At 40.1% G+C, this 27,523-nt stretch overlaps 1 protein-coding gene across 7 annotated transcripts in view; it reads right to left on the bottom strand.

The window, feature by feature from the left end:
• tbc1d22a (TBC1 domain family, member 22a) overlaps positions 1-27,523 on the bottom strand; it is a 402,297-nt gene that overhangs the window by 227,746 nt on the left and 147,028 nt on the right. For all 7 annotated transcript variants that reach the window (XM_043713707.1, XM_043713705.1, XM_043713710.1 and 4 more), the window contains one exon: positions 19,271-19,385. In XM_043713707.1, coding sequence (XP_043569642.1) covers positions 19,271-19,385 — 115 coding nt within the window. The remainder of the gene's footprint in view (positions 1-19,270; positions 19,386-27,523) is intronic.

The raw sequence follows: 27,523 nt of genomic DNA, 5'->3' as shown, positions 1-27,523 counted from the left end.
TTCAGAAAAAAAGGCACAGAAGCATTTTCTTCTCTCAAATACAAACATCAAATGACTTGACCAAAACAAATGTCATTTCTACAATTGTTCCAACACAGTACCATAAGATGCTTCATTGATATAAACAGATTATAAATCGATCTGCAAGATAACAGAAAAGTATCCAACACAGAACACACACAAGCTAAATATTCTTGTTGCCATTAGAAAACTACATTCCACATCACATAAATGTATTCTACCTATTTAAAATAATCCAACTTAAAGCTCTCCGTTGCAAGCCAATGGAAATTTCTAACTGTCTTCCACCAGCAATCAGCCACAGCAGGTCTCAGCTACAATCATTACAATTGGTGTCCAATTGATGCAGCCGACACAAATGCAATTATTAAGCACTTTCAAACAGGTTCGTTTCATCATGTATTCCATGATCCTAACAGCCAAGACAACTTCATAATGTCCAATCCTATCTGAGGAGGAAACCAAGACACAGGGGGTCAGACAAGCTCTTTAAGTCACAAACAGTCTATTTCAAAAGAAAGAACAAACTTGTTATTATTTATTTTACAACTTCAAACTGTCCCAAAAGTTATGCAGCCAAAGAAGTACTTCTGCTTTAACACTGGCAAACATGGTAGACAATTACACAGTGCAAGTTTTCAACAAGATCACAACGGACAAATAGTCAAGGGATAATTCCTCGTCACCTCAAGTGAGGAAGCTTCTCTCCTGTTTCCCAAATAGTGTAATGGAGTCTTTGACATCCACCAAAGGAGACAGAGGTGCCTTGTCTTCACAGCTCATCAGAAAGACATGGTACATGAGCCCTGGCATTGTGCTCAAGTTAATAGAATGGGGTTTGAAAACGATTTCCAACTCAGAAATAGGACATTAAGGCAGAGTCATAAATTACAGGTAGAGACAGTGCAAGGTTAGAATCAGTGGTGAAGATAGTTAGTCATGCATGTGAACTCTAATCAGTGCCTTAAGTCTTCCCAGTATGTTCCTAGAGGAAACTGCAATTCATCCAAGACTAAACGTCAAACAAATAGTTTGACAAAATACAGGCCATAAATAGATTGAGGGAAATTCAAAAGTACTGTTAGGCTTGGTCAGTGTGGATAAAGCTAATTTGATAGTAATGTTACCAAGGAGTAGCAGGTTGGTGAAAAAGGAATGTGTATGGAAATGCAATTGGAGCTATGAATCACTCAATAATTTCATTTATCTCAACAATTCAAACCTCTCAGGTAAGATGATTGGACTGTTCTTTTGATGGTTATGAATTCCAGCCATATTTGAAACAAAATCTTGCTTTTTGAGTTGAGATTTCCTAAACTAAACAGCTTAATTTCATATCATTTTTCAACAAAAAAAAAATCCTGCCCACTACCTTCACTTAAGTAGCAATTAATAGCTGTGTAGCAAATCTTAAAAAACACTGGTATATTCACAATAATCAGTGCATTCTATTAATATGCCACTGCATTATTCTGTTACGAAGGAAATTAGTTGAACTAGGCTTTCGCCAATTTCTGACAGATATCAGTAAACAAATACAGTCAAAGGGTACAAATGAACAATTATTTTGCTAGAAAAAATTACAGTTTGAAAGTTGTTTTAATTGTTCAGATTTAGTCAAGGGTTAAAAAAAGTCTTCATTGTTTTGGCAGCATTAGTCAATTATGTGACTATTGAATGTAATACAATTAATCTAACAGTTGCCACTTGGTATCTACCTTATATTGCAGTAAATTTCCACTAAATTACTTGAATTCCTATGATATGTCAAATAATCTATCCATCATTAATCTTTGAGTGACTTAACAAAATGTTTGATTGAAGTGGCCATTGCAGTTCGGTGAAGTTTCAATTCAGAGATGTCTTGCTTAGGAAAGTGCAAATGCATGCCTCAATATACAAATAAACAAATTTTATCATCATGACCAGTAAAGTCTCCATTGTTGGCAACATATGCTATTTTTGTTATGATTTTATTGAGCTAACGCACTTCTTAATTAGTAAATGTAGTCCGATTAGAAATTCAAATGTATGCTGCTTTTCTGCTGTCAATGCACACTTGGGACCAATATTTTTTCTAGATGGTCGTTTCCTTCAAGATTTGTGTGTAATTAGTGTCATTTTACACCTGTTATTAGTTTCATGGCCAGGGATAAAGTTGCAAACTACAGATCCACAGCTAAAAAAATGATCTGCTTTATGCCTACTTTTGAACTGATATATTTGAATAAGTAAATTTTATGAAGGAATATTAAAAATGAGTTTTACAAAATTTCCTTTCAACAGCCAAACTATGCAAGTTCACCAAAATTTGTGTTCAGGAAAACTTTACAAAAGCAAACTTTATCTGGATGCTGGAAATGTGAAATTAACAAAAAACACAACATGGCAGAAAAGCTTTGACAATTCTAAACAAAATTAACATTTCTACTCAATTGCCTTTTAGTTTTCCTCTCCAAATTGAAGAACTGAGTATTTTTAAAATTTAATCTGAGAAAAAATTCTTAGTTGAGAAAAGGAGATGATTTAGCACTCAATCCAAACAATGTTTGATTTGGGATTATGTAACAACTCAATGCTGAAATTTTCCAATATAATGATCCCAAGAGGTCAGAATTGCAGATTCTGTTTCACTCCAGAATGCAACTTGTTTTGACAACGAATCAAAAATTGAAATTTAAAAATTTATGTAATTCCATTGGAGTAAAGCAACCCATAGTTAGATGTCCCAGACATTTTCAATCATTATGACACCCCTTTAGAGCAGATAGGACTTGGACTCAGGTTTTCTCACCCAGAGGTTGGTACAGTTCCACTGCACCACTAGAACTTAAGTTAGTTGTTTTACCCTGCAATTTTAACTTCAACCAGATATTGCTCCATATTCACTGAATAGTATCACACAGGTCACCACCAGGATGACCATCCACTCCAGAATCTATCCATCCCTAACCTCTCTTGCCTCATGCAAATAAAAAGAAAAAGTAAGAACATTGCAGTTGAGAAAATGGAGAAAAATAGCAACAGAAATCTGAGCATTTCTTTATTTGATCAAAAAATTAATTCAATTAATAATTTTAAAGTAAAAATACACAATCAAAATTAGAATTAAAATAAAGAAATACAAACATTAATAATGAATTCTCAGGAAGAAATGTTAATCTTCCACCAACATTTCTCTGCAAATTCTTGGGCTTTTCACACCCAAGTTTAGCTGGCTTACCACATGTCAAGTTACAAGGCACAGCTACAACTGCAGGTTCAATCAAAGCAAAACTTATATCAGTAACTTTTACAGAGTCAAGCAAGTGGCAAAGAACTGCAAGAAGTTGCAGCTGACATCTTCCAGCTCGCTCTTGTGCAGCTATCAGAGGTACGTTTGCAACCTAAACCATGCAGTATTGCACACTTCATAAAAACCATGGGGTCTTCATGAAATCTTTTAAAGGTGTGAGAAATTGTAATGGACTATTATTTCATTGCAAGTTGCAGTCAACTACGTAGCTCCCTTCACTTATATCAGCAATTGCTCTGCTCTGGTCACTTTAATAGAATTGATAAGTTCTACAAGTAGAAATCTAATGAACCGATTGAAAACATTTTCCACTGCAGCAGCGGGAGTGGTGAAAGCGAGGACCAGAGGACAGCCAGAAAGGTAAATTTCCCTCTTAAAATCTTACCTCATGAATAGGCGTAGCAAAGGCTCAACAGGAGTGGACGCAGACATGGGGATTGCTGGGCACATGAACTGATATATTCGGCCTGTGACCAACTCCAGCTCCTCACATGCCATGTTGGGGAACTGGAGTTGGAACTGAATGAACTTTAGATCATTTGGGAGGCTGAGGGAATGATAGGGAGGAGTTACAGGAGGGTAGTCACACCTAACTTACAGCATAAATGTCCTGGGCGACCATCAGGAGACAGAAAGGGAATTGGCAGACAGTGCAGGAACTCCCCCCCCCCCCCCCCCCCCATGGCCATTGCCCTAATAATAAGGATAGCATTTGAATATTGTTGAGGGGGAACCTACCAGGGGAAAGCCACAGTGACCATGTCTCTGGCAGTAAGCCTGGCTGTGTGGCTCAGAAGGGAAGGGGAGAGAATAACAGAGTGATAGTGATAGGAGATTTAATCGTGAGATATACAGACTGGAAATTCTGTGGTCAGGAGCGAGACTCCCAGATGCTATGTTGCCTCCCGGGTGCCAAGGTCAGGGATGTCTCGGATCAAGTCTCCAGGATTCTTAAAGGGGAGGGTGAGCAGCCAGAAGTCACAATGACATATGTAGGGAAAGTGATGAGGACCTGCAAAGAGAATGTACAGAGTTAGGTTGGAAGCTAGAAGGCAGGACAAACAGAGAAGTAATCTCAGGATTGCTATCAGCACCACGTGCTAGTGAGGCTAGGAACAGAGGAAGCATGCAGATGAACATGTGGCTGCAGGTCTGGTGGAGGACGGAGGACTTCAGATATGTGGATCAGTGGGATACCTTTTGGGGAAGGCAGGACCTATACAAGAAGGATGGGTTGCACCTAAACTGAAGGGCACCAATATCCTGTGCAGGTGGTTTACTAGAGCTCTTCGGGAAGGCTTAAATTAGACTGGCAGGTGTGTAGAAACCAGAGCTACAGATCAGATGATGGAATAGGTAATCAACTACCAGATATAGCGTGCAGAGTTTCTGTGAGGAGGGATAGGCATTTGATAGGGCAAAGATGCAGTCAATGTAATGTATTGAAGTGTGTCTATTTGATTGCAAGTAGATTAGATTAGATTACTTAGTGTGGAAACAGGCCCTTCGACCCAACAAGTCCACACCAACCCTCCGAAGAGCAACCCACCCAGACCTGTTCCCCTACATTTACCCCTTCACCTAACACTACAATTTAGCTCAGCCAATTCACCTACCCTGCACATTCTTGGACTGTGGGAGGAAACCGGAACACCCAGAGGAAACCCACGCAGACACGGGGAGAATGTACAAACTCCACACAGACAGTTACCTGAGGTGGGAATTGAACCCGGGTCTCTGGCGCTGTGAGGCAGCAGTGCTAACCAATGTGCCACCATGCCACCTGTATCAGGAATAAGAGTGATGAACTTAGTTCCAAGCACTGATCCATGCTCTATGACATTGTAGCCATTACTGAGACTTAGATATCACAGGGGCAGGAATGATTGTTCCATGTTCCAGGGTTTAGATGTTTCAAAAGGAATGGTGGGCAGAGTGGAGGTAAAAGAGGTAGAGGAGTGGCATTGCTAATCAGGGATAGTATCACAGCCCCAGAAAGGGAGGTCATCGAGAAGAGTTTGTCCAAAGAGTCAGAATGGGTAGAAGGGAAAAAGTGAAGACTGCAGATACTGGAGATCAGAGTCAAGAGTGTGGTACTGGAAAAGCACTGCAGACCAGGCAGCATCCAAGGAGCAGGAGAATCGATGTTTCGGGCATAAGCCTTTCATCAGGATGAAGAGCTTATGCCCGAAACGTCAATTCTCCTGTTCCTCGGATGCTGTCTGGCCTGCTAAGCTTTTCCAGCACCGCACTCCAGTATGAGTAAAAGCCAGAAACAGGAAAGGAGTCATCACAAGGTGGCCAGGAAGGAACTGAAGAATGAACTTAGGACAGCTAGAAGGGGGTATGAAAAAGCTTTAGTGGGTAGGATTAAGGAAAACCTTAATGCATTCTACACTTACGGGAGGAACAAGAAGATGGCCAAAGTGAGGGTAGGGCCGATCAGGGAGAATGGAGAGAATTTGTGTCTGGAGTTAGAGATGGTAGGGGAGGTCCTTAATGAATACTTTGCTTCAGTATTCACTACTAAGAGGGACCTTGTCGTTTCAGAGGACAGTGTGAAATAGACTAATATGCTTGAACAGGTTAATATTAAGAAGGAGGATGAGCTGAAAATTTTGAAAAGCAAAAGGATAGATAAATTCCTGGGCCAGAGGTTACAGGAGGAAGCGAGGAAAGAGATTGCTGCACCTTTGGCGATAATCTTTGTGTCCTCACTGTCCACTGGAGAATTCCAGATGATTGGAGGGTGGCAAATGTTATTCCCTTGTTCAAGAAAAGGAATAGAGATAATCCTGGGAATTACACATTAGTCAGTCTCATGTCTGTGGTGGGTAAGGTATTGGAGAGGATTCTGGGAGACAGCATTTATGATTACTTGGAAAACCATAGTTGATTCCAGATAGTCAGCAAGGCTTTGTGAGGGGCATGTCATGCCTCACAAACCGAATTCTTTGAGGATGTGACAAAACACATTGAAGAAGGTAGAGCAGTTGATGTGATGAACATGGATTGTAGAAAGGTGTTTGATAAGGTTCTCCATGAAAGGCTTATTCAGAAAGTATGGCAGCATGGGATACAGGGAAATCAGGCTGTGTGGATACAGAATTCAAGCGAAGAAGGAGGACAGATGAACTGATAGAGGTGTACAAGATGATGAGAGGAATACATTCAAGTGGATAGCCAGAGACATTTTCCCAGGGCGGAAATGGCTATCGTGAGGGGTCATAATTTTAAGGTGATTGGAGGAAGGTTTATGGGAAATGTCAGATGTCGGTTCTTTACACAGACAGTGGTTAGTGTGTGGAATGCACTGCCAGCAGTGGTAATAGAGTCAGATACATTAGGGACAGTTAAGCGACTCATGGATAGGCGCATGGAAGATAGTACAGTTAGACAATCCTTTACCCAAAATACGAAAAGCTCAGAAATCTGAAGTTTCTTCATGAATCATTTTTCTCACAAACAAAGTTGTTTGGCATGCAAACAGTTAACCAACTCCACACCCACTCGACCCAAATCGCTCAGATACGACATGGTGGGGTGAGACCTAGCACTGCAGGTGTCAATTCTGTCTCAGGGCTCATTGCACTCACAGGCACGTCTGCTGTCCAGTAAGTTTTTTTTTAAAATTTCACCATTAAACTGTCACTTATTCTGAAATCGAATAAATTCAGAATTCTGAAAACCTGCTGGCTCCGAAAGTTTCAGATAAAGGGTTGTGTACCTGTGCAATGAAGGCGATTAGGATAGTCTGATCTTAGATTAGGATAAAAGGTCAGCACAAGATTGAGGGCTGAAGGACTGTACTGTTCTATGCTCTATTTTCTAAAAATGCTGGATTCAATTACCAACGCATTATTCAGTAAACTCTTTGAAATATTAATGTAAATTAGTTTTCAACAGTTGAAAAAATGGATACTATGTATCATTTGAATTAGTCATGCTATAATTTCTAAATTCTTTTCAATATCAAGAGATGTGAACAGGAGGATTGCATTCATTAGGGTAAGGTCAAAAATCACATGACACCAGGTTGTAGTCCAACAGGTTTATTTGAAAACACTAGCTTTCAGAGCACTGCTTCTTCATCAGGTGATAGTGAGAGAGAAAGACCTTAGACACAGAATTTATAAGGAAAAGATCAAAGGTTCATACAACTCATGCAAATGAATTGAACACATGTAAGGTGGTTCTTAAATATTTCATCAGTTACAATGGAGGTGCAGGTTTCGATTGATTAATATGCAAATCCCAGAACTTCTTTCAAGTGGCTGCCCCGAAATAACTTAAGGTGTTATCAATATAAAGGAGTTGACATCGCCAGTCAGACAATGTATTCTAGGCATGAGGTCTTGTTTGGAGTCTGTGTCTTCATCTGGAGTCAAAACTGGTTTTATTTCCAAAGTAGACGTTTATAAAATGCCACATTAACTGACTGTCTACAAATTATGCACTTTTTTGAACAAAATACAATATATTCTGCAAATACAAATTCACCCCACAGATTTGTGTGTGCGTGCATGTGAAAGTGGGAGAATGCATGTGTATGTGCAAGTGAGAAGGGGAGAGAAATAGTGTGCATGACTGAGAGACTGTGTGTGTGTGTGTGTGTGTGTGTGTGTGTGTGTGAGAGAGAGAGTGAGTATGATAGTGAGTGAAAGAAAACAGCCCCAGCCTATTCAGCCTCTCCCTAAATAGCTAAAATCCTCCAACCCTGGCAACATCCTTGTAGATCTTTTCTGAACTCTTTCAAGTTTCACAACCTCCTTATGTTAGGAAGGAGACCAGAATTGCACACAATATTCCAGAAGTGGCCTAACCAATATCCTGGACAGTCGCAACATGACCTCCCAACTCATATGTTCAATAATATTATTTATTATATGTCTTGTTTCAGTTTTTGGAGTTTGTAACTCGTGGATTTTCTGTGTGTCTGAATGCTCTAACCAATAAAAGGAAAGCCGACCAAACACCACCTTCACTATCCTATCTACCTGTGACTTTAGTTTCAAGAAACTATGAACCTGCACTCTTTTTGTTCAGCAATACTCCCCAGAATCTTCCCATTAAATGTATAAGTCCTGCTCTAATTTGCTTTTTCGAAATGCAGCACCTCGCATTTATCTAAATTAAACTCCATCTGCCACTCTTCAGCCCATTGGCCCATCTGATCAAAATCCCGATGTACTCTGTAACCTTCTTCGCTGTCCACTACACCTCCAATTTTGGTGTCATCTGTAAACTTACTAACTGTACCTCCTGCGTTCACATCCAAATCATTTATATAAATGATGAAAAAGTAGTGGACCCAGCGTTAATCCTCGGGGCACTCCACTGGTCACAGGCCTCCAGTCTGAAAAGCAACCCTCCAGCACCACCCTCTGTCTTCTACCTTCGAGCCAGTTCTGGGTCCAAATAGCTAGTTCTCCCTGTATTCCACGGTTTCTAACCTTGCTAACCAGTCTCCCGTGGGGAACCTTGTCGAACACCTTTCTGAATTCCACACAGACAACGTCCACTATTCTGCCCTCATCAATCCTCTTTGTTACTTTTTTAAAAAACTCAATCAAGTCCATGAGACATGATTTCCCATGAACAAAGCCATGTTGACTATACCTAATCAGTCTGTGCCTTTCCAAATGCATGTAAATCCAGTCCCTCAGGATTCCCTCCAACAACTTGCCCACCACTGATGTCAGGCTCACCGGTCTATAGTTGTATGACCGTTTGAACTTTTTGTTATAAATTCTGTATCTAAGGTCTTCCCGTCTCGCTAGGACTGTAGAAGAAGCAGTGACTCCAAAAACTAGTGTTTTCAAATTGACTTGCTTGACTATAACCTGGTTTCATGTGATTGTTGACCTTGTTCAAATCAGTCCAACACCGGCCCCTCCACATTCATTTCAGTAAGAAAGAGGAAGAAAAATCTAAAAGGAATACAAATGGTTTGAATACACTTATGAAAACAAACAGTACAATTATTTTTCCTAATGTACTGATAACAACTGAATTTTGGAAGAATTCTGGGATTTGCTTCTTTGGCTGATCTTGTTAATTACCAAACAATTAAATACAATGACCGGTTACACATTTTTCATTAATTTCATTGTTACTCTTGTCCTGTTTTTATAACTGTTGCCATTATGTTATGGCAAATATAATTTACAGGTGACAAGATAAACAATTGCGGCTCAGGCCTTCATTTACCATATATTTAATCAATCCAAAGAATGAAAAAGGGGCAAAATGGTTTTTAGAAAAAAACTTCAGAAACAGTCCAGTAAAATGAAAGAACAATCGATTTGCTGTGGGGTCAAGGAGATGAACTGTTCCCAGAGAAGAGAGAAAACAAAGTGTCTTGAATCCAAGACAACTTAATTCCAAAGCATGGGAATGCTGACTCCTGACAATAAAGACAAAGCATAGAAAGCCAGTACTTTAGTTTGACATGGGTTGAGTGAGCACAGTGGTTCAATGACATCATGTAATCTTTCAAATGACAGTTAGACAATGATTAGGTTAAATCATTGCCATAGATTTTTTGACATAACAAAGGTGAAGAAGGAATTCTCCAAACACAGATTCACTGAAAACCTAAGTAATACATTGACTGGTACTGTCCCATCTGGGCAGGTCAGAAGGAGAAGAGGAATCCGCAACATGAAGTTCAGGACAACTCCACAGGCAGAGATGCCACACATACATTTTGTATTGTTGGGTGCAACCAAACAACAATTCGGTGGGGTCCAGACTTCTTCCTACAGCATATTGCACTTCAATATTAGTGTTCAAATATTGCTGTGTGTCAGACCTCACTTATTCAGTTAAACACAAAACGCCATAACTACCATCACCATAAAGGATGTGCACTTCAAATAATTACAGAGTTTTGAAAAGAGAATGAAGAGTTGTGTGACTCCATGTACTCCAAAGTCTGACTCAAAGGTGGTCAAAACATTTTTCATGTAAATGACTTGTGAAAGGAAAGCATTTCCATGGAGAACCACTATTGGTAAAGCAACAGACCATATGGTCTCCATTACTGTTAAAATAGCTAATTATACAAAACTGCATGCACCTAAATTTAGAGTAAACCAAAAGAAAGAGGGAAGGGCAGCAATCACCTATTACAGCAATTTCCCACAGATACTGACTGACCAACTATCTTCAGTTCTTTGGGTTCAAAAGAAAATCGCAGCACAATTATCAATTAATAGTCTCTCAATACTATCTCACTGTGCAATGCAAGACACATGGTTAGACAGTGCCCACTTATTCCCTCCCACCCAAAACCTTGTACATTTATCTGATTCACTCTCTTCCAAGCTGCCCACTCAAACCAAACCAGATGATAGTCAATCTATTGCCCAGTTTAATTCCAAGCTGAGCTTCAAACTCTCATGATAGCTGCCCACAAAATTGATTTCTTTTAGCTCTGTGTCCTAACTTGACACTGGCTGGTCTTCCCATCCAAAGATTTACTTAGGTTTTAATTCAATCTAAACTCAAATTCCCAGATATCATTTGCTCTTGAGATTGATCTTAGTCTCTTGAGCTAAGATCCTAATTTGCACAATGTCCTAGAGATTCCACACACAAAACTCCCATTTTTGTTTACCAAGTACAACATTCTCCAATCCTGACTTAGTCTGTGATCTTTGTTGCATCATTTTCTCCTGCCTTTAGCTTTTGCAGCACTGGTCTCTCATAAGTCTGTCATACATGTATTTCTGCCCTTTGTCTTTAAAAGACTCACCATAATGTTTCCTAATTCTCTTGGTTAGTTGTTACTCTTCTGTTTTCCCACCCCTAAGCACCTCAGGACATTTATTAAAAATTTTAAGTACAGAACTATCACCAAATACATGTTCTTTCCTCACAAAAGTATAGCGATGAACAAGGAGAACAACATTATAAAGCAGCCTCAAAATACAAAAGTAGTTAAAACACCTATAAACTATGAAATACTTGTCAATCTCCTACAGAGGGGGAGGAAAACACATTCACGTGTTAGTAAAATTTGTTTATTTTTAAATAGCAATGAACTGCCTTACAATTTACAGCAAAGAACATTCGCAATATTAGCTGCTGGTAGTCAGGGAAGTCTAAATGGGACAAGAGCATCAAGCAAGGTAATCAGACAGTAATAATCTCTTGTTACAAACAAATCAGAGGTCGATTGTTTTTCAAAGCTTCCGACAAGATGCTCTTTCATCTGGTACAAAACAGTAAAATGGGCACTTGGAAGGAAATTTGATGTCTCTCCCAGCAGGGGAAAAAAAGCAGACCATAAAACTGAACTGTTAACTTTTATTCCACAATGCATTTAAAGTCAATTTGCTTCTGGAGAATTTATGTTTTTAAAATCACATCTGTACCTGATTCCCCCTTTACTGATTGCTTTCTGGAGCTTTTCTATAGCATTCAGTTGGACTTGCAAGCCAAGCTACTTCTGAATGCCAGATGATAAAGATCCAGAAACAGGAGGCAAAAAGTGAATGCCCCAGACTTTGCTCTGACTCTGTGATAAAATTCCAAATTTCCACTTTAACATTCAAACCAGATGAAAGAGCATCTTGTCGGAAGCTTTGAAAAACAATCGACCTCTGATTTGTTTGTAACAGATGTGAATTTGTGCAAATCATTGGGTACCAGTTGATTCTCAGAGTATTAATTCAATATTTCCAATATATTCTGTTCATTTACAAACTCTGAAATAAAAAGTTTGTTTTATGGACCAGAACAGACTCCCTCAAAATATTTTAAGGTATTCTGGACCCTAACATTTCCTTATTTTTAAATGCAAATGTGAAGTGCCTGCTCCAGATGCAATACGACTAGTCAAACCACTTAATGTTTAGCAAAACACAATTTACTTAAACATTGCAGTTAAAAATACAACCAAAGATGAATTTATTTTAAATAATCTATTGGAAAACTTAACATAGTAGCTACTGTAACTATTACAAGCTAATCATTCCAATATAGTAACATCCCATGAGCACACCCTTTGGCAATAGGAAGAATTGCAGATTCTCACATGCAGCTCCTCTAACCAGGAGGGGAAAACATCAAGAGATATACCAAAGTTTCCAACTCTGCTCAGACCCTAACAGCTTCTGATACTACTGAGAAAACAAAATCCAGAAATCCTAATTTTACACCTGGCCACACCAATTAAGGCTGTTGAAAAAATACCAAGGCCTCCCAAACTGTTTTCTCAAGTGGTATTAATTAGCCAGCTCAACATCTCTCACCTTACAACCTCTCTTAAAAAAAACAAGATAAATAACCTCAAAGTGAAAGCATTGTCACATTAGCAATAAAATGATAGATCTGCTTGGTTGTGAGTGCTTAAAGCAGACACTTTAACTGGTCTCAGTAAAGAAAGGATTCAAATTAACACACTATGCAATGCCCACTTCACCACACATACCCGTATTTTCCATTTGCAAATAGTTTACAAATGTAAGGTCAGGAGAGCAAACTACAAGTATAACCATCTGGCCATACACATTGAGTAAACTTCATATAGAATAGATTCAATTTTAAAAGAACAAATATCAAACATTTATACAGCTCCAAAAGAAGAAATTGCACAGCAGTCAACATATGACCTGTATGAACGAGATTGGCAAATTATGTCAAATCAAAAGCAACTTTGTGCTGTGGATTGACTGTGACAGAACAATGAATTAAGACTCTCATTTAGTCAACATAACTCTGAACTTCAAATATGGTTCAAATCATTTTGACATGCTTGATTGTGTCCTGACAATGTGGTACAGCACATTATAAATGCAAGTTCATTTGCTGATAAATTAATTTCTCAAAGAAACTTGTCACAGCCTATAGAGCGATACAACTACTTCTGTAATGGAATAATGGAATGACATAAACTTCACCAGACTTAGTGGTTAGTACTCTCATGCCCTCCAGTTCTGTGCTGAGCTCAAATTAAAACAGGATTTGACATCTGCAGCAATTCAAGAAAGCATTTCAAAATCTGGGTACATTCCCCCTCCAGTAAATAAATTCTTGATATATCTGCTCCTAATGAAGCTTGTCTTTCAGACTATGTGTAAAGGCAGATGGAGACTAAATACTTGCAACTAACTACACCCTAGAAACTGAGATCAAGTGCAACAGCAGTCAAGATGCCTCTAAAATGCTGTCTCGCATCTATGCAGTTATCGCTTCTTTTCCTCTACCACTTTACTTGTAAAGTGTTCCAAACATTATGACTTAATTTAAACAAATATTTTCTCAGACTAATTTTAAATATAATTTTAATTAACCTTTTTTTTCTTCTAATCCAACTCGGTTGGCATTATGGAATAGTCTAGACATTGACCAATGCGCCCTTCAACTTGAGAAGCTTCTAAGTATTTCCCACATCTTTCACCATCACAAATTTCCAATATGCTACTTTAACAATGATGCAAACACTGAGTTTCTGCAATCTTTGTTCAAAGATATGTTTTTTCACATCAGCCATTTTTCCTGGCTTTCTCTGTACCCTTGCCAAATGTGCAGTGACCATGTTTGAAACTCAACACCTTACTTCAGAGAATTTATAGTGTCTGCATACTTCAGTACAGACAAAGTCAAAGCATCCAAAATGTACTCAGGAGGAACACTAAGTCTAAATATTAACTCTGTTTCTCTCTTCGGATGCTGCCGAACCAGCTAAATTATACATTTTGTTTTTATTTCAGATTACCAACATCTGCAGGAGCTTGTTTTATTTTAACAATGTTGATGATCAATTTTCTCATGCACGCTAACTCAGTAGTTAGCATTGCTTCCTCAGATCACCTGGGAGCTGGGGTCAAATTCACCCTCAATTTCACATCTGTTCGGAGTTAGCATATTCTCCCAGTTCTGCATAGGTTTCCTGAGGGTGGTCCGGTTTTCTCCCACAGGCCAAATATGTGTAGGTTAGGCAGACGGGCCATGCTAAATTGTTTATAGTACCCAAGGATGTGTAGACCAGATGGATTAGCCATGGGAAGTGCAGGATTACAGGGATAGGGTAGGCGAGAGAGTCTGGGTGGGATACTCTTCAGAGAGTCGATGTGGACTCTATGGACCAAAAGGCTTGCCTCCACACTGTAGTGATTCTATAATTCTATTCTATGTTGAAGCAGTGAAAAAATCTCAATGAAGATTTTGTGCCTATGAGCAAAAGAGCAAGCATGTTTTTCTGAATATGCATCTGATTTATTTTCTTTTGCTTATTTGGCGATACTTATTCAGTGTTTCCATTCCAATTAATTTCCTGTACTCCAAATTCAGAAAATCTCACCTAATTCACAACTTGGAGCTTGACCAACTCTGTGGTAAAACATTTTCAAAACGTAACGTTGCGCTTATGACACTATGGATTACCAAGCTTTTTTAATGAGGAATTGTTGGAAATTGTTGGAGTCTTTTGGCAATCTCAGAGCAATCTTGGCCTTATACTTCATAAAGTACTGACACTAATGCTCGGAAACCTTTGTGGGATTCAGAATTTTAGTTCAGCCACTTAAGTGCGTATATATACATGTACTGTATTTCTGGTGCCAATATGACACACTGATGATTTTGAACACATTCTGATGTGTTCCTCAAGTTTGGTTACTGTATTGATGCTGCACTTGGTCTTTGGCATTTTCTTCAGGGTGGACTACTTGTACCATTTTTGCAATTTTTCACCATCAACAAATTACCTCTAGCAGCACAATTCATTGACAGGTAAGCAAATAATATACTTTTAGTTTGAAACCTGATCTATACTTCGTTCTTTTTGCAGAAGGAATCATATGGGTTTATCAGCTGTGATATGTGAGATCTGCACTGTGCAGGCACATCATGAACATAGAAGATAGAATGTTCCAGTGCAGTAGAGGCCTTTTGGCCCTCGATGTTGCGCCGACCTGTGAAATTCATCTGATGCCCATCTAACCTACATTGTTCCATTATTATCCATAGGCATGTCCAATGCCTATTAAATGCCCTTAACGTCGCCCCATCTACTACTGTTGCAGTCAGGCCATTCTACACCCCTACTACCCTCTGAGTAAAGAAACTACCCCTGACTTCTGTCCTAAATCCCTCAATTTAAAGCTATGTCCCCTCATGTTAGCCTTCACCATCCAAGGAAAAACACTCTCGCTAACCACTATCTAACCCTCTGATTACCTTATCCAGATAAACATCATTGATCTTAAATATCAATGCACCTTTTTAGCAATGCAGCTCACATCAGTTGCTTGATCTATACAGGGACTTATGTGACTAAAACCTGCACCGCTGAAGTGAATAATGAAGGTCAACTCTTAATTAAGTGTACTCTATTTTTTGCCAAAAAGAGGGCTCAACTTATGTGCTGAAACATGATTCTTGACACAAGAATGGGACGGCTAATATATTAGACCAAGTGAAATGCCGTGACCACCAGTCAGAGGAAAATGAACAAATCACAACTCACTTTCCCAACAACTACAATGCAATAGGGAGCAATCAATCCACTGTCATCTGAAGGATACCAAAACCTGAAATGCAAATTCATTTAAGTCAAATTTGTAGAGATTTGTCCAAGTCTGAATTCCTTTAAGAGAGAAAAGGGCCCAACCTACTTCACATATCACACATTCCTACAGTGTGGAAGCAGGCCATTCAGCGCATCGAGTCCACACCAACCCTCTCAACAGCATTCCATTTTGACTCAGCCTATCTCTGAAACCGTGCATTTCTCCTGGTCAATCCACCTAAATCTGCATACTCTTGGACTATGGGAGGAAACCTGAGCACCTGAAGGAAACCTATGCAGATATGGGGAGAACATACAAACTCCACACAGATAGTTTCCAGAGGCTGCAATCAAACCTGAGTCTTTGGCACCGTGAGGCAGCAGTGCTAACCACCATGCTGCCTATTAACACAGACTAGAGATAATGAACTAGAATGAAAAATGAACCTGCAAAGACAGGTTTGAATATTTGTTTTGAAGAAGTGCACAGAACTTTGAAGACTACATCATTTCAAAAGATCTCCACTACAGAGGAGGAATTTGACTCAAGGTATTCAACTAATGTTGGGGGATGAAGGAGTGTGAACTAAAGGTCAGAATTAGATAGGAGCATTTGGCAGCAGATTTAGAGCTGGAAGACCATGAAAAGGTCAGGTGACATGGGGAATTGAAGGAATTGAAGGATGTGGGCGGCACGGTGGCTAGCACTGCTGCCTCACAGCGCCTGAGATCCGGGTTCAATTCCCACCNNNGGTCGGTGTGGACTTGTTGGGCCAAAGGGCCGGCCAAAGGGCCTGTTTCCACACTGTAATGTAATCTAATCTAATTTCTTCCAAAAAACAGAAATTTGAAAAATCTCATTCATCCAATTAAACAGTGATTTTTTTTCAAGTTTCTATTTCTTTGTTCCAAGATTTCACTTTTCCATAATGTTTCCATATTTGACCTTGCAAGTATTATTTAATTTAACCATTTCTGTTCAATTTCTATTCCCTTTTCCGTAGCCCAGAAAGTTGTGATCATTCTTTGAATATTACAGTTCACAGTTACTAATATTATGATCACCGAATCTTATGTGCCATTCCTTCATTATCTGTCCAGCATCACGCCATGCTACACAAAATACTAATCTTTCACAGCATTTCTCAATTTGCTATTGATGAACAAGCACCTTAAAAAGTGAGCAACTTTTAAAACAGTAAGCACTTCGAATTTCCAACAAGCAATATTCACCTGCATGTTCGTGAATCACGTGTAAAGCTTTTATCGTGGACCTTATTCGCTAATTAGATTACTTACTTACAGTGTGGAAACTTACAGTGTGGAAACAGGCCCTTCAGCCCAACAAGTCCACACCGACCCGCCGAAGCATAACCCACCCATTCCCCTACATTTACCCCTTTTCCTAACACTAGGGGCAATTTAGCATGGCCAATTCACCTGATGTGCACATCTTTGGACTGTGGGAGGAAACCGGAGTACCCAGAGGAAACCCACGCAGACACGGGGAGAATGTGCAAACTCCACACAGTCAGTCGCCTGAGTCGGGAATTGAACCCGGGTCTCTGGCGCTGTGAGGCAGCAGTGCTAACCACTGTGCCACCATGCCACCCACTAATCTCAAATAGCAATATAAAATTTTAAAATGGCAAACAAGTCAACAATTTTACTGAAGGAAACCAGAAACTCAAGACAGACCACCTTATAAGCAAGGAGAGGAATTACTATACGACAGGTGGTTTGGATGCTAGTACAGACATCAGATAAAATTCCTTGAGAATAGCTCAACATTTTAAAATAAGCTAAACATGCATGAAATGCTTTGTTTACTTAACAGTTCTTACACTTCAAAACAATTCTGCAAATATGTAATAAATTAGGTTATTTCTGGAAGGAATTGCATACAGTATAAATGCAAGTCTTTCTTCAAAGTCTTTATTTGGAAGAGCTGATGTTGGACTGGGGTGTACAAAATTTAAAAATCAACCAACACCAGGTTTATTTGGAAGCACTAGTATTCGATGCGCTGCTCCTTCATCAGGTGGTTGACAACCTGATGTTGTGAGATTTTTAACTTCAAAGTCTTTATCCTACTGTGTGACAATGTAATTCCAATGGTTAATCTGGTTACTTACTGAGTTGGACCATTCCTGATTCAAGAGTACTGTACATTTAACATTAAAACACTATCTTTCTCAAAATAAAACTGCCATATTGCTGTAGCTGTCTGTCAATTTAAAATACTGTTATGAGAAAAGCAATCTGATGTTGCTGAAGTGATGTTTGGGTTGCAGTGCAACAATGCAGGGGGACATATATTAAAGCATCCATTAAAAATTTTTTGCTCAGTTTTTCTCAACAATTTCAACCTAATTTTTGATTATCAAAAGAATGGACTACTCCAATTTATTTCTATCATTAAAACCCAGATTTAGCTTGCTTTTAATGAACAGCACACCAACATAAGTTTGATCAGCCCACGTTCTCATACATTGTATTCAGCACATGCAAAATGTAATGATATAACAACCAAATAAAAATTAGTTTCATACAATCTCATATTTCCAAATTATTATGGGCTCAGTGGTCTCTTTCTGTGCTTTAATTCCAAATAGTTTAGACCTCAGGCTGCGCAACTCAATGTGCAGGAAAAGGTTCAGGAACAGTTTTGCTGGCATTGGAAATGACTAAATTATTGAAGCTAAAATCAGTTACTTTTCGGGTACACAAATCACTACAGGCACGAATTAATCTTTAGAAGTGGTAAGCATTACATTCCACAACTTTACATTAAAACACAGTTTTACTTTAAGTTTTTTTTAAAATTACATGACATTTAGCTGGTCTGGTATTTTTAATTATATTTCAACAAATAAAATATAACATGATAGAATCAATTAATACAGACTCATTAAGAACATTTCCACACATAAATGAAAGTTGAAGTGAGAAATGTAGAGGTCCTCCAGAGTCAGACCCATCCCTACTGAATAGATGATTAGCCAGAAGCTATCATTAGTTGCAAAGCAATTTAAGGCCTCCCACGATGTCAAAAATGAAAGGAAACAAGGGAGAAGAAGCATCATCCTGTAAATCAGTAAATGAGAAATGCTCTTTCAAGGTACTCAAGGGCACATTGTCCTTTTCTGTTAATTCTAATAATGCAAAACAATGAGAGCTCAATAAAGAGGGCAGAGGGAGCTTTTAGCGCAATGTTAACTTACCCTTAAAAATACTGAAAAGGATGCTTTTCCAATATAGAAATAAATGAGGCTACATTATTTAATAAAGACAATCTTCTGAAATTATTATAGACAAATATTTTATTCCTTACAATCTCAAAGATCAGATATACATTGGCTACTCTATTGCTATGTTAACCCAAGACCTTTAAAAACAAAAATAAGGTGGTACAACCAGTTTGTGAAACTTACCAATATATTCAAAAACGAAGACTACAAAGAAAGGTGTGACAAGGTCATTTATCCCTTGAACATATCCACTGGCAGGATGCCTTATCGCCCATATGAAAAGAATGCGTTCAAAGATCTGGAAAATAATTTGAAGAAAATAGAATGAAGGAAATATTTTCTGGTGCAGCAAGGTCATTATTCAATTTTTGAAGATGAATGGCAACATAAATTGTGTTTCCAGAACAACACTCTATCACTGAACGAGAACAATAACATTTTTAAAGCCAATTCCACGACTTGTCACTACAATGGCAGTAGTCGATGCAGAATCATGGCAAATCAAGCTCAGTGATATGATTCATACACTGCTATATCTTTAAAACTAAATGTATCAATGAATGTATTTCACCTTGGTGATTAGAAGCATCAAATAATGTTGACATTCAATTTTGCTGTCCAGTGCTGTAAAGCAATAATGCTAATACACAGTAATAACACAAAGTAAAATCGCTAGCTATCACAATTCCTGCATGTGGCACACATTCCCGAAACTGTCAAAACTTACTTCCTGCAGTCATTATCTTTGCAGGCACATCAATGTTTGCGCTCAGTGTTGACAATCACAAACCCATTTACAATAATTCCCAAAATTATAATATTATCTGATATGGGACATCGCTCTGAGCATTGCACCAATGGCACAAGCCATTCATTATGCTTGCATTTGCCTACAGGCTTTCTGGGGCTATGGCGCTTGAAATTTCTGCCCGCTGGGCATCCAGGAAGTGTAATATCTTCGAAAGGAAATCAGGAAACTAAAACAACAGGGAAGTAGCCAGTCAAGATGAATTCTTGCAATGACCCACACAATCAGAATCGAAAAGTGTCAGTTAGAAAATTGAACTCAATTTCAAATCAGATACATAGTGCAAAAGTGAGGGAGATAAAATTGATATTGAGACTTAAAAAAGGCAGAAAAAGTATAGAAGTATATGTTATAATTATAAATAATTAATATCCAAACAAATAAGATGATACACTTCTAAATTTTCAGTGTCAGTGTGGTTGTTTGGCACATAGCACCTCATCAAAATAGTCCTCACATGATGGTGTGTAGTTATAGTGTATTGCAATCAGTTAATCATTCAATGTATTTGAACGGTATATCAGACAGTGAGAAGCATCTTATGGGAAGTTGATAGAGGAACATTACAACTCAGATACCACATTTATTTTTGTGGATTTAACTGCATATCTGATTTTCAGTGTTAAAAGGGAGCACCGTTAGCCTTATTGTTACTTATATAATTATATCTTGGTTATTATATATTTTCAATCCTCTAATGACTAGGTGGGATTGTGGTGCAACTGAAGAAAGAATTTGCACTTAAATGCTTTTTTCCATTATCCTAGGACAATGGGATCAATCCATCATACAGCAAACAAATTTCCTTTGAAATATAACTACCGTGATCATGCAGACAAAGTAGTTTTGTATTCCTAGTTTTCTTTATTTACTCTACTTTTGGGCCTATTATTGTGGAGGTTACCAGTTGGAACCTTTTGAAATCTACACAGGCACAGCTAAACAGAGGATGTTGCTGTGCACAGAACCCTGTTCCTCCCAAGTCTGTGCTTTGTTTGTAGCTGGTTAATCAATTCAGCACTGACATCAACACAAAGGTGTGAAACAGCACACTTGTCCACTAAACAAAGCAGAAAGCGAGGAGGTGATGAATTGTAATTACTGCCAAATAACCCTTTTGGTGCTAGAAATTTGATTTTTGCCATTCTAAAGTTCTGCACCATGTCTTCAGAAACAATCTTAGCCCAGATCCAATCAGGTTTTGAAACCCTATTTCCAACCCTGATCAGATTAAAGGGGTTCACTACGTAAACTTGCAGGTCTTGAGCCTTCCCAGTCCAATCAGTCTGGTCAAGTGTTGGAGTAGGAAGAGTAGATATTGATTGCCAAATAATCAGTACATCTATAATACAGGTGAAGACAGACAGGGGGCTCGAAGAACTGGAATGTGCATACTGCAATCAAATCATTGAATGTTGGGACTAGAGTAACTGTACTAAACAGAACAGGAAGAAAGATAACCACCCTAACACACATAAAGGGTCGTTAGATTGGTTAGGGGGAACACTTCTGCAACACAAAGGGAACAGGCACTCCATTGACATTCAAGTGCCAAATGGATAGTTTAACCTAAGTTGATGTGATGCCCTCACTGGGTGAGGTGAGGAGCTGTCTGAAACACAAAGGGCATCACCACCGCGGGTTCCGTTAGCAGGCCAAAGAAACTCAGTGCTGATGAAAGAGCACTAGGATAGGATGGAGAATGTGAGGTCTGCAAATGCTGGAGAGTCAAAGTTGTAAAGTGTGCACCAAAAAGCACAGGTCAGGCAGCATCTGAGGAGCAGCAGAGTTGATGTTTCAGGCATAAGCCCTTCATCAGGAATGTGGAGGAGGAAAGGAGCTGACAGATAAATAGGGGGTTGGGGCGAGGGGGAAGGTAGCTGGGAGGGCAATAGGTGGATGCAGGTGGAGGGGGTAATTGTGATAGGTTGGTGAGGAGGGTGAAGTGGATAGGTAGGAAGGAAGATGGACAGGTAGGACAGGTCAAGAGGGTGGTGCCAAGTTGGAGGATTGGATCTGGGAGGTAGGGAAATTAGAAAACTAGTGAAGTCAATGCTGATGCCATGTGGTTGAAGGGTCCCAAGGCAGAAGATGAGGCGTTTTTCCTCCAGTTGTCGGATGGTTTTGATTTGGTGGTGGAGGTAGCCCAGGACTTGCATGGCCTTGGGGGAGTTTAAGTGGACGACCACAGGGCAGTGGGGTTGTTAGTGCGTGTCTCCCAGAGATGTTCCCTGAAAAGTTCCATGAGTTGATGTCCTGTCTCCCCGATGTAAAGGACACCACAGAAGGAGCAACGGACCCAGTAGATGAGGTGAGTGGATGTGCAGAAAATCTTCACCAGATCCTTTAGGGCCTTGGATGGAGGTGAGCGGAAAGGTGGCACAAGTTTTACATCTCCTGCAGTTGCAAGGGAAGGTGCCAGGTGTGGAGGGCGAGTTGGTGGGGGACATGGACCTAACGAGGGAGTCACGTAGACAGGGATGGGGAGTGAAATATGCCTTTGGTGGTGGGGTCTGATTGTAGGTGGCAGAGATGGTGGAGGATAATGCGCTGTGTCCAGAGATTAGTGTGATGGAAGGTGAGAACTGGGGGCAGGGGGGGTTCTATCCTTGTTGAAGTTGGAAGGGTGGGATGGAGGGTGGAGGTGAAGCCAGAACTTAAGTTCATATGGACCATCTCTGATACCTCCCTCCCCTTCCTGGACATCTCCATCTCTAGCGACCAACTTAACACAGTCATCTATTTCAAATCCACTGACTTCCACAATTAACTGGGCTTCACCTCTTCCTAACCCCCGGACACATGATCCCATACTCCCAATTCCTTCACCTCCTCCGTATTTGCTCTGAGGAGGAGCAATTCCACTCCAGGACATCCCAGATGGCCTCCTATTTCAAGGACCACCATTTCCCCTCCGACGTGATCAACAATGCCCTCCAGCGGATCTCCTCCTCTTCCCACACCTCCGCCCTTGAAATCCACTCCTCCAACCAAACAAGGATAGAACTCCCCTGGTCCTTATTTTACACACCACTAATGCTGTGGTTCTGTTCGCCGAGCTGGAAGTTTTTGTTGCAAACGTTTCGTCCCCTGTCTAGGTGACATCCTCAGTGCTTGGGAGCCTCCTGTGAAGCACTTCTGTGATGTTTCCTCTGGCATTTATAGTGGCCTGTCCCTGCCGCTTCCGGTTGTCAGTTTCAGCTGTCCGCTGTAGTGGCCGGTATATTGGGTCCAGGTCGATGTGTTTGTTGATCTGAAACTGACAACCGGAAGCGGCAGGGACAGGCCACTATAAATGCCGGAGGAAACACCACAGATGCGCTTCACAGGAGGCTCCCAAGCACTGAGGATGTCACCTAGACAGGGGACGAAACGTTTGCAACAAATACTTCCAGCTCGGCGAACAGAACCACAGCAACGAGCACCCGAGTTACAAATCTTCTCACAAACTTTGAACCCCACTAATCTCCAGAAACAGCACATTATCCTCTGCCATCTCCGCTACTTACAATCAGATCCAACACTAAAGATATATTTCCCTCCCCACTCCTATCTGCATTCGGTAGAGATCGGTTCCTCTGTGACTCCCTCATTAGGTCCACGGCCTCCACCAACCCATCCCCCACACCCAGCATCTTCCCTTTCCACCGCATGAGGTGTAAAATCTGTGTGCACACCTCCCTCCTCACCTCCTTCCAAAGCCCCAAAGGATCATTTCACGCCAGAGAGAGATTTTCCTGCACATCCACCCACTTCATCTCCTGTGTCCTTTCCTCTCAATGTAGTCTCCTCTACATCGAGGAGTCAGGATGTCAACTCACAGGGTGTTTCAGGGAACATCTCTGGGATACACGCACCAAACAACCTCACTGCCGTGTGTTCGACCACTTCAACTCCCTTTCCCACTCCCAAGGACATGCAAGTCTTGGGCCGCCTCCACCACCAAATCAAAGTCACCCACCAACTAGAGGAAGAACACCTCATTTTCCACCATAGGACCCATTAGCCACATGATATCACCACCTGACTTTATTAGTTTTTAAATCTCCCCTCCCCCCCCCACCTCATCCCAGATCCAACAATCTAACTTGGTACCGCCTTCTTGACTAGTCCTATCTGTCCATCTTCGTTCCCACCTATCTACTCCACCCTCCCCACCTACCTATCACAATTACACCCCCAACTGCATCCACCTATCACCTTCCCAGTGACTCTTCCCCAACCCCACCCCCACATTTATCTCTCAGGCCCTTTCCTCCTCCACAAAATGGAGAGACAAAGATGCTATTAAAAGTGAAGCAAGAAACCAAGAGGAAAATATTGGCCCAGATCTTCCAGTCCTTGGATAGAGTGGTTGAGAAGGAACTCCTTCATAAAGCTTACAAGATATGTGCAATGATTACAAGTTTTCACAACTCCCAGATGTCTCTCTGGTTAATGTAAAGCTAGGCCACCCTATTCCAGTTGAAACGTGGCACCGAAAAGCACAGCAGGTCAGGCAACATCCAAGCAGCTGGGGAGTTAACATTTCAGCATAAGCTCTTCATCAGGAAAATGCCAGTTAATTGCCCCTGCAAAAACCACATCATCCTGATGTTCATCATGTAGGGCATATCTAGACTATGACTATCCAAGGACTGGAAGATCTGGGCCATTTTTTCCTCTTGGTTTCTTGCTTCACTTTTAGCATCTTTGTCTCTCCATTTTGTTTTCTGTAAAATACCTTATCATGAACTATACCTGATTTATACCTCTTGATTTAGAATCAGCAGTTTGGTGAGGGTGCATTACTATCCACAGATAGTGCAGGTACTGTAGAGTGAATGCTGGACCAGACATCTGACTAGTCCATGTTGCTGTGCAGAATCCTGCAATCAGCACTATTCCCTCACCATTGACCTCAAAATGCTGACCATTTTGTTTTCAGAAGAATGTGCAAAATTCATCTGAAAATAAGAGACAGAACTTGAAAAAAGTAAATCCATTAACCTGCAACTTGTGGTAAGGATAAGTTACTTCATGATTAGCAAATCACATGTTCTGGTCATTTTGTGTTTCTCTATTTGTTTTAGATGTGCTGAGAAAACATTTTATGCACCCATTGTACAAACGACAATCTACAATCATATTTTTCTACAGAATTTTATCAGTTATATTTTAATCAATTGAAACTTCACACCTTAAAGTTTGTATTTTGTTATGAATGAACATTAGGGCATCATTTGGCTGTTATCTCTTACCCCAAAGATGCATTATTGGATATAATATTGTATTCATTTTATTTATCAATAACTAGTGGTTGAAATATAATATTGCAGCATAACCAATTCCAGTAATAAATTTAATTGGATTATGTGTTCTAAGTTGGGAAAGTATTTACCAGCATATTTTTTGAGTAGAATGTTCTGAAATTGAAGGATGCAGGACCACAAGTAAAGAGCACAGCATGAGGTGACCTCGCCTGTAAATTCTGGTCCTTAATTTGTTTCTTCTCTCATTATCAAACTCTACATCTGCTCCCAATTGCACTACTTTTAAAACCAGAAATTGTCAGCAGCTCAACATAGTGCACAATCTTCCTTTTCCCTGAACCACCCAAAACCCAGCAGCAGAAAATTCCAATCTCTCTAGTTCACGGTCTTTTTTGTTACATCAGATTCTCCTCCCCAGCATAACTCTTATAATATTGATTTCTTTTCTCTCAGTTAAAAGTTCCATTCGAGTAAACAGCTTAAACTAAATGAATGTAAGTTTGTTTGCTGAGCTGGAAGGTGCATTTTCAGATGTCTCATCACCATACCAGGTAACATCTTCACCTAGCCTTCGAATGAAGCACTGGTGGTGTTGCCCGCTTTATATCGAGAGGTTTGCGTTTCTTCCAGTCAGAGATGTCATTTTCTGTGGTGACATAATTTTCTATGGTGATGTCATTTCCTGTTCTTCTCAGGGGGTGGTAAATGTGTCCAAGTGAATGTGTTTGTTGATAGAGTTCCGGTTGGAATGCCACGCTTCTAGGAATTCTCGTGCATGTCTCTGTTTGGCTTGTCCTCGGATGGGTGTCTTGTCCCAGTCAAAGTGGTGCCCTTCCTCATTTATCCTCATGTAAGGATACTAGTGAGAGTGGCTCATGTTGTTTTGTGGATAGTTGATGTTCATGTATCCTGGAGGCTAGTTTTCTGCCTGGTTGTCCAACGTAGCGTTTGTTACAGTTCTTGCAAGGTATTTTGTAAATTACATTAGTTTTGCTTGTTGTCTGTATAGGGTTTTTCAAGTTCATAAGCTGCTGTTTTAGTTTGTTGGTGGGTTTGTTGGCTACCATGATGCCAAGGGGTCTGAGTAGTCTGGCAGTCATTTCTGAGATATCTTTGATGTAGGGGAGAGTGGCTAGGGTTTTTGGATGTGTTTTGTCTGCTTGTAATTGCATATGTTTACGGTCGGCGGTTCTTTCCTTTTCTGGATTTGCACAAGGTGACTGCTGCATCTATGGAAAGGAATTTTCCTTTTACTTATCTGAAGGATATACCAGGGATCACATTTTATTTCGCCTTATGGGAGGTAAGAAATGTCGAAATAACTGACAGGTAAGCAGCTGTTTTACTTCAACCAAGCTTACGTTTTTTAAAAGTACATGTTACTTTCTTGTTGCCCTTGATTCCACAAGGACCTGGATTCCTGTAGGTATGGTTCCACAAGTTCTTATAGGCCTTCTGTACTTAATCAAAGTGACTGCTGTAAGCAGTGAGATGTGAGCCTTAGCATTGAGTACTAGTTAAGTGTGTAGCTAGTGCAGATGATGCCCACGTGTGTGCACGATGATAAGATGTGCCAATATATGGTTGGTTTTCTTCCCAGCAATGAGTGGTACTATTATCTGTGTTTCTTTTGGATGACTGGTTGAGCACCACATAAGTGTCAAATGTACAGGTGCAGGCATCCAAGGACCCTGCTCTGTATTTAAAAAGCAAAATCATAAAACATTATACATCAGAAAAGGGCTATCTGGCTCCTTGTGTTCATGCTGGCTGTCTGCAAGATCCAGTTAGTTCCACTCCTTGGCCCCTTTTCTGTAACCCTGTAAATCCTTTCTGTGCAAATGCTATTTTGAAAGTCACAATTGAACTGCATCCACCGTCTTCTCAGTCGTGTATTCTCGCTCCTAACCCCTTGCTACATAAAAACCATATTTACGTATATCATCATTGTTTGTTTTACAACTTACTCTAAATCAATGTCCTCAGGATCAAGAACCAGCTGCCAAAAGGGGACCCTCCTCCCTATCCGTGCTGTCCAGGTGCCTCATGGATTTGAGCTCCTTTATTACAGTTTCTTTCATAAGCTGCTGTTTTAGTTTGTTGGTGGGTTTGTTGGCTACCATGATGCCAAGGGGTCTGAGTAGTCTGGCAGTCATTTCTGAGATATCTTTGATGTAGGGGAGAGTGGCTAAGGAGACTTTTCTCCTTCTAAGGAGAACAACACCAGCTTCTCAAACCTATCTCCCCTCATCCCTGAAATTGTGTTAACAAACCTTTTTCTGCATCCTAGCTAACTTTTCTCCTTCTAAGGAGAACAACACCAGCTTCTCAAACCTATCTCCCCTCATCCCTGGAATTGTGTTAACAAACCTTTTT

The sequence above is a fragment of the Chiloscyllium plagiosum genome, chromosome 23 (genome assembly GCF_004010195.1).
Source record: "Chiloscyllium plagiosum isolate BGI_BamShark_2017 chromosome 23, ASM401019v2, whole genome shotgun sequence".
Taxonomy (NCBI): domain Eukaryota; kingdom Metazoa; phylum Chordata; class Chondrichthyes; order Orectolobiformes; family Hemiscylliidae; genus Chiloscyllium; species Chiloscyllium plagiosum.
This window is presented reverse-complemented; position numbering and strand designations above follow the sequence as displayed.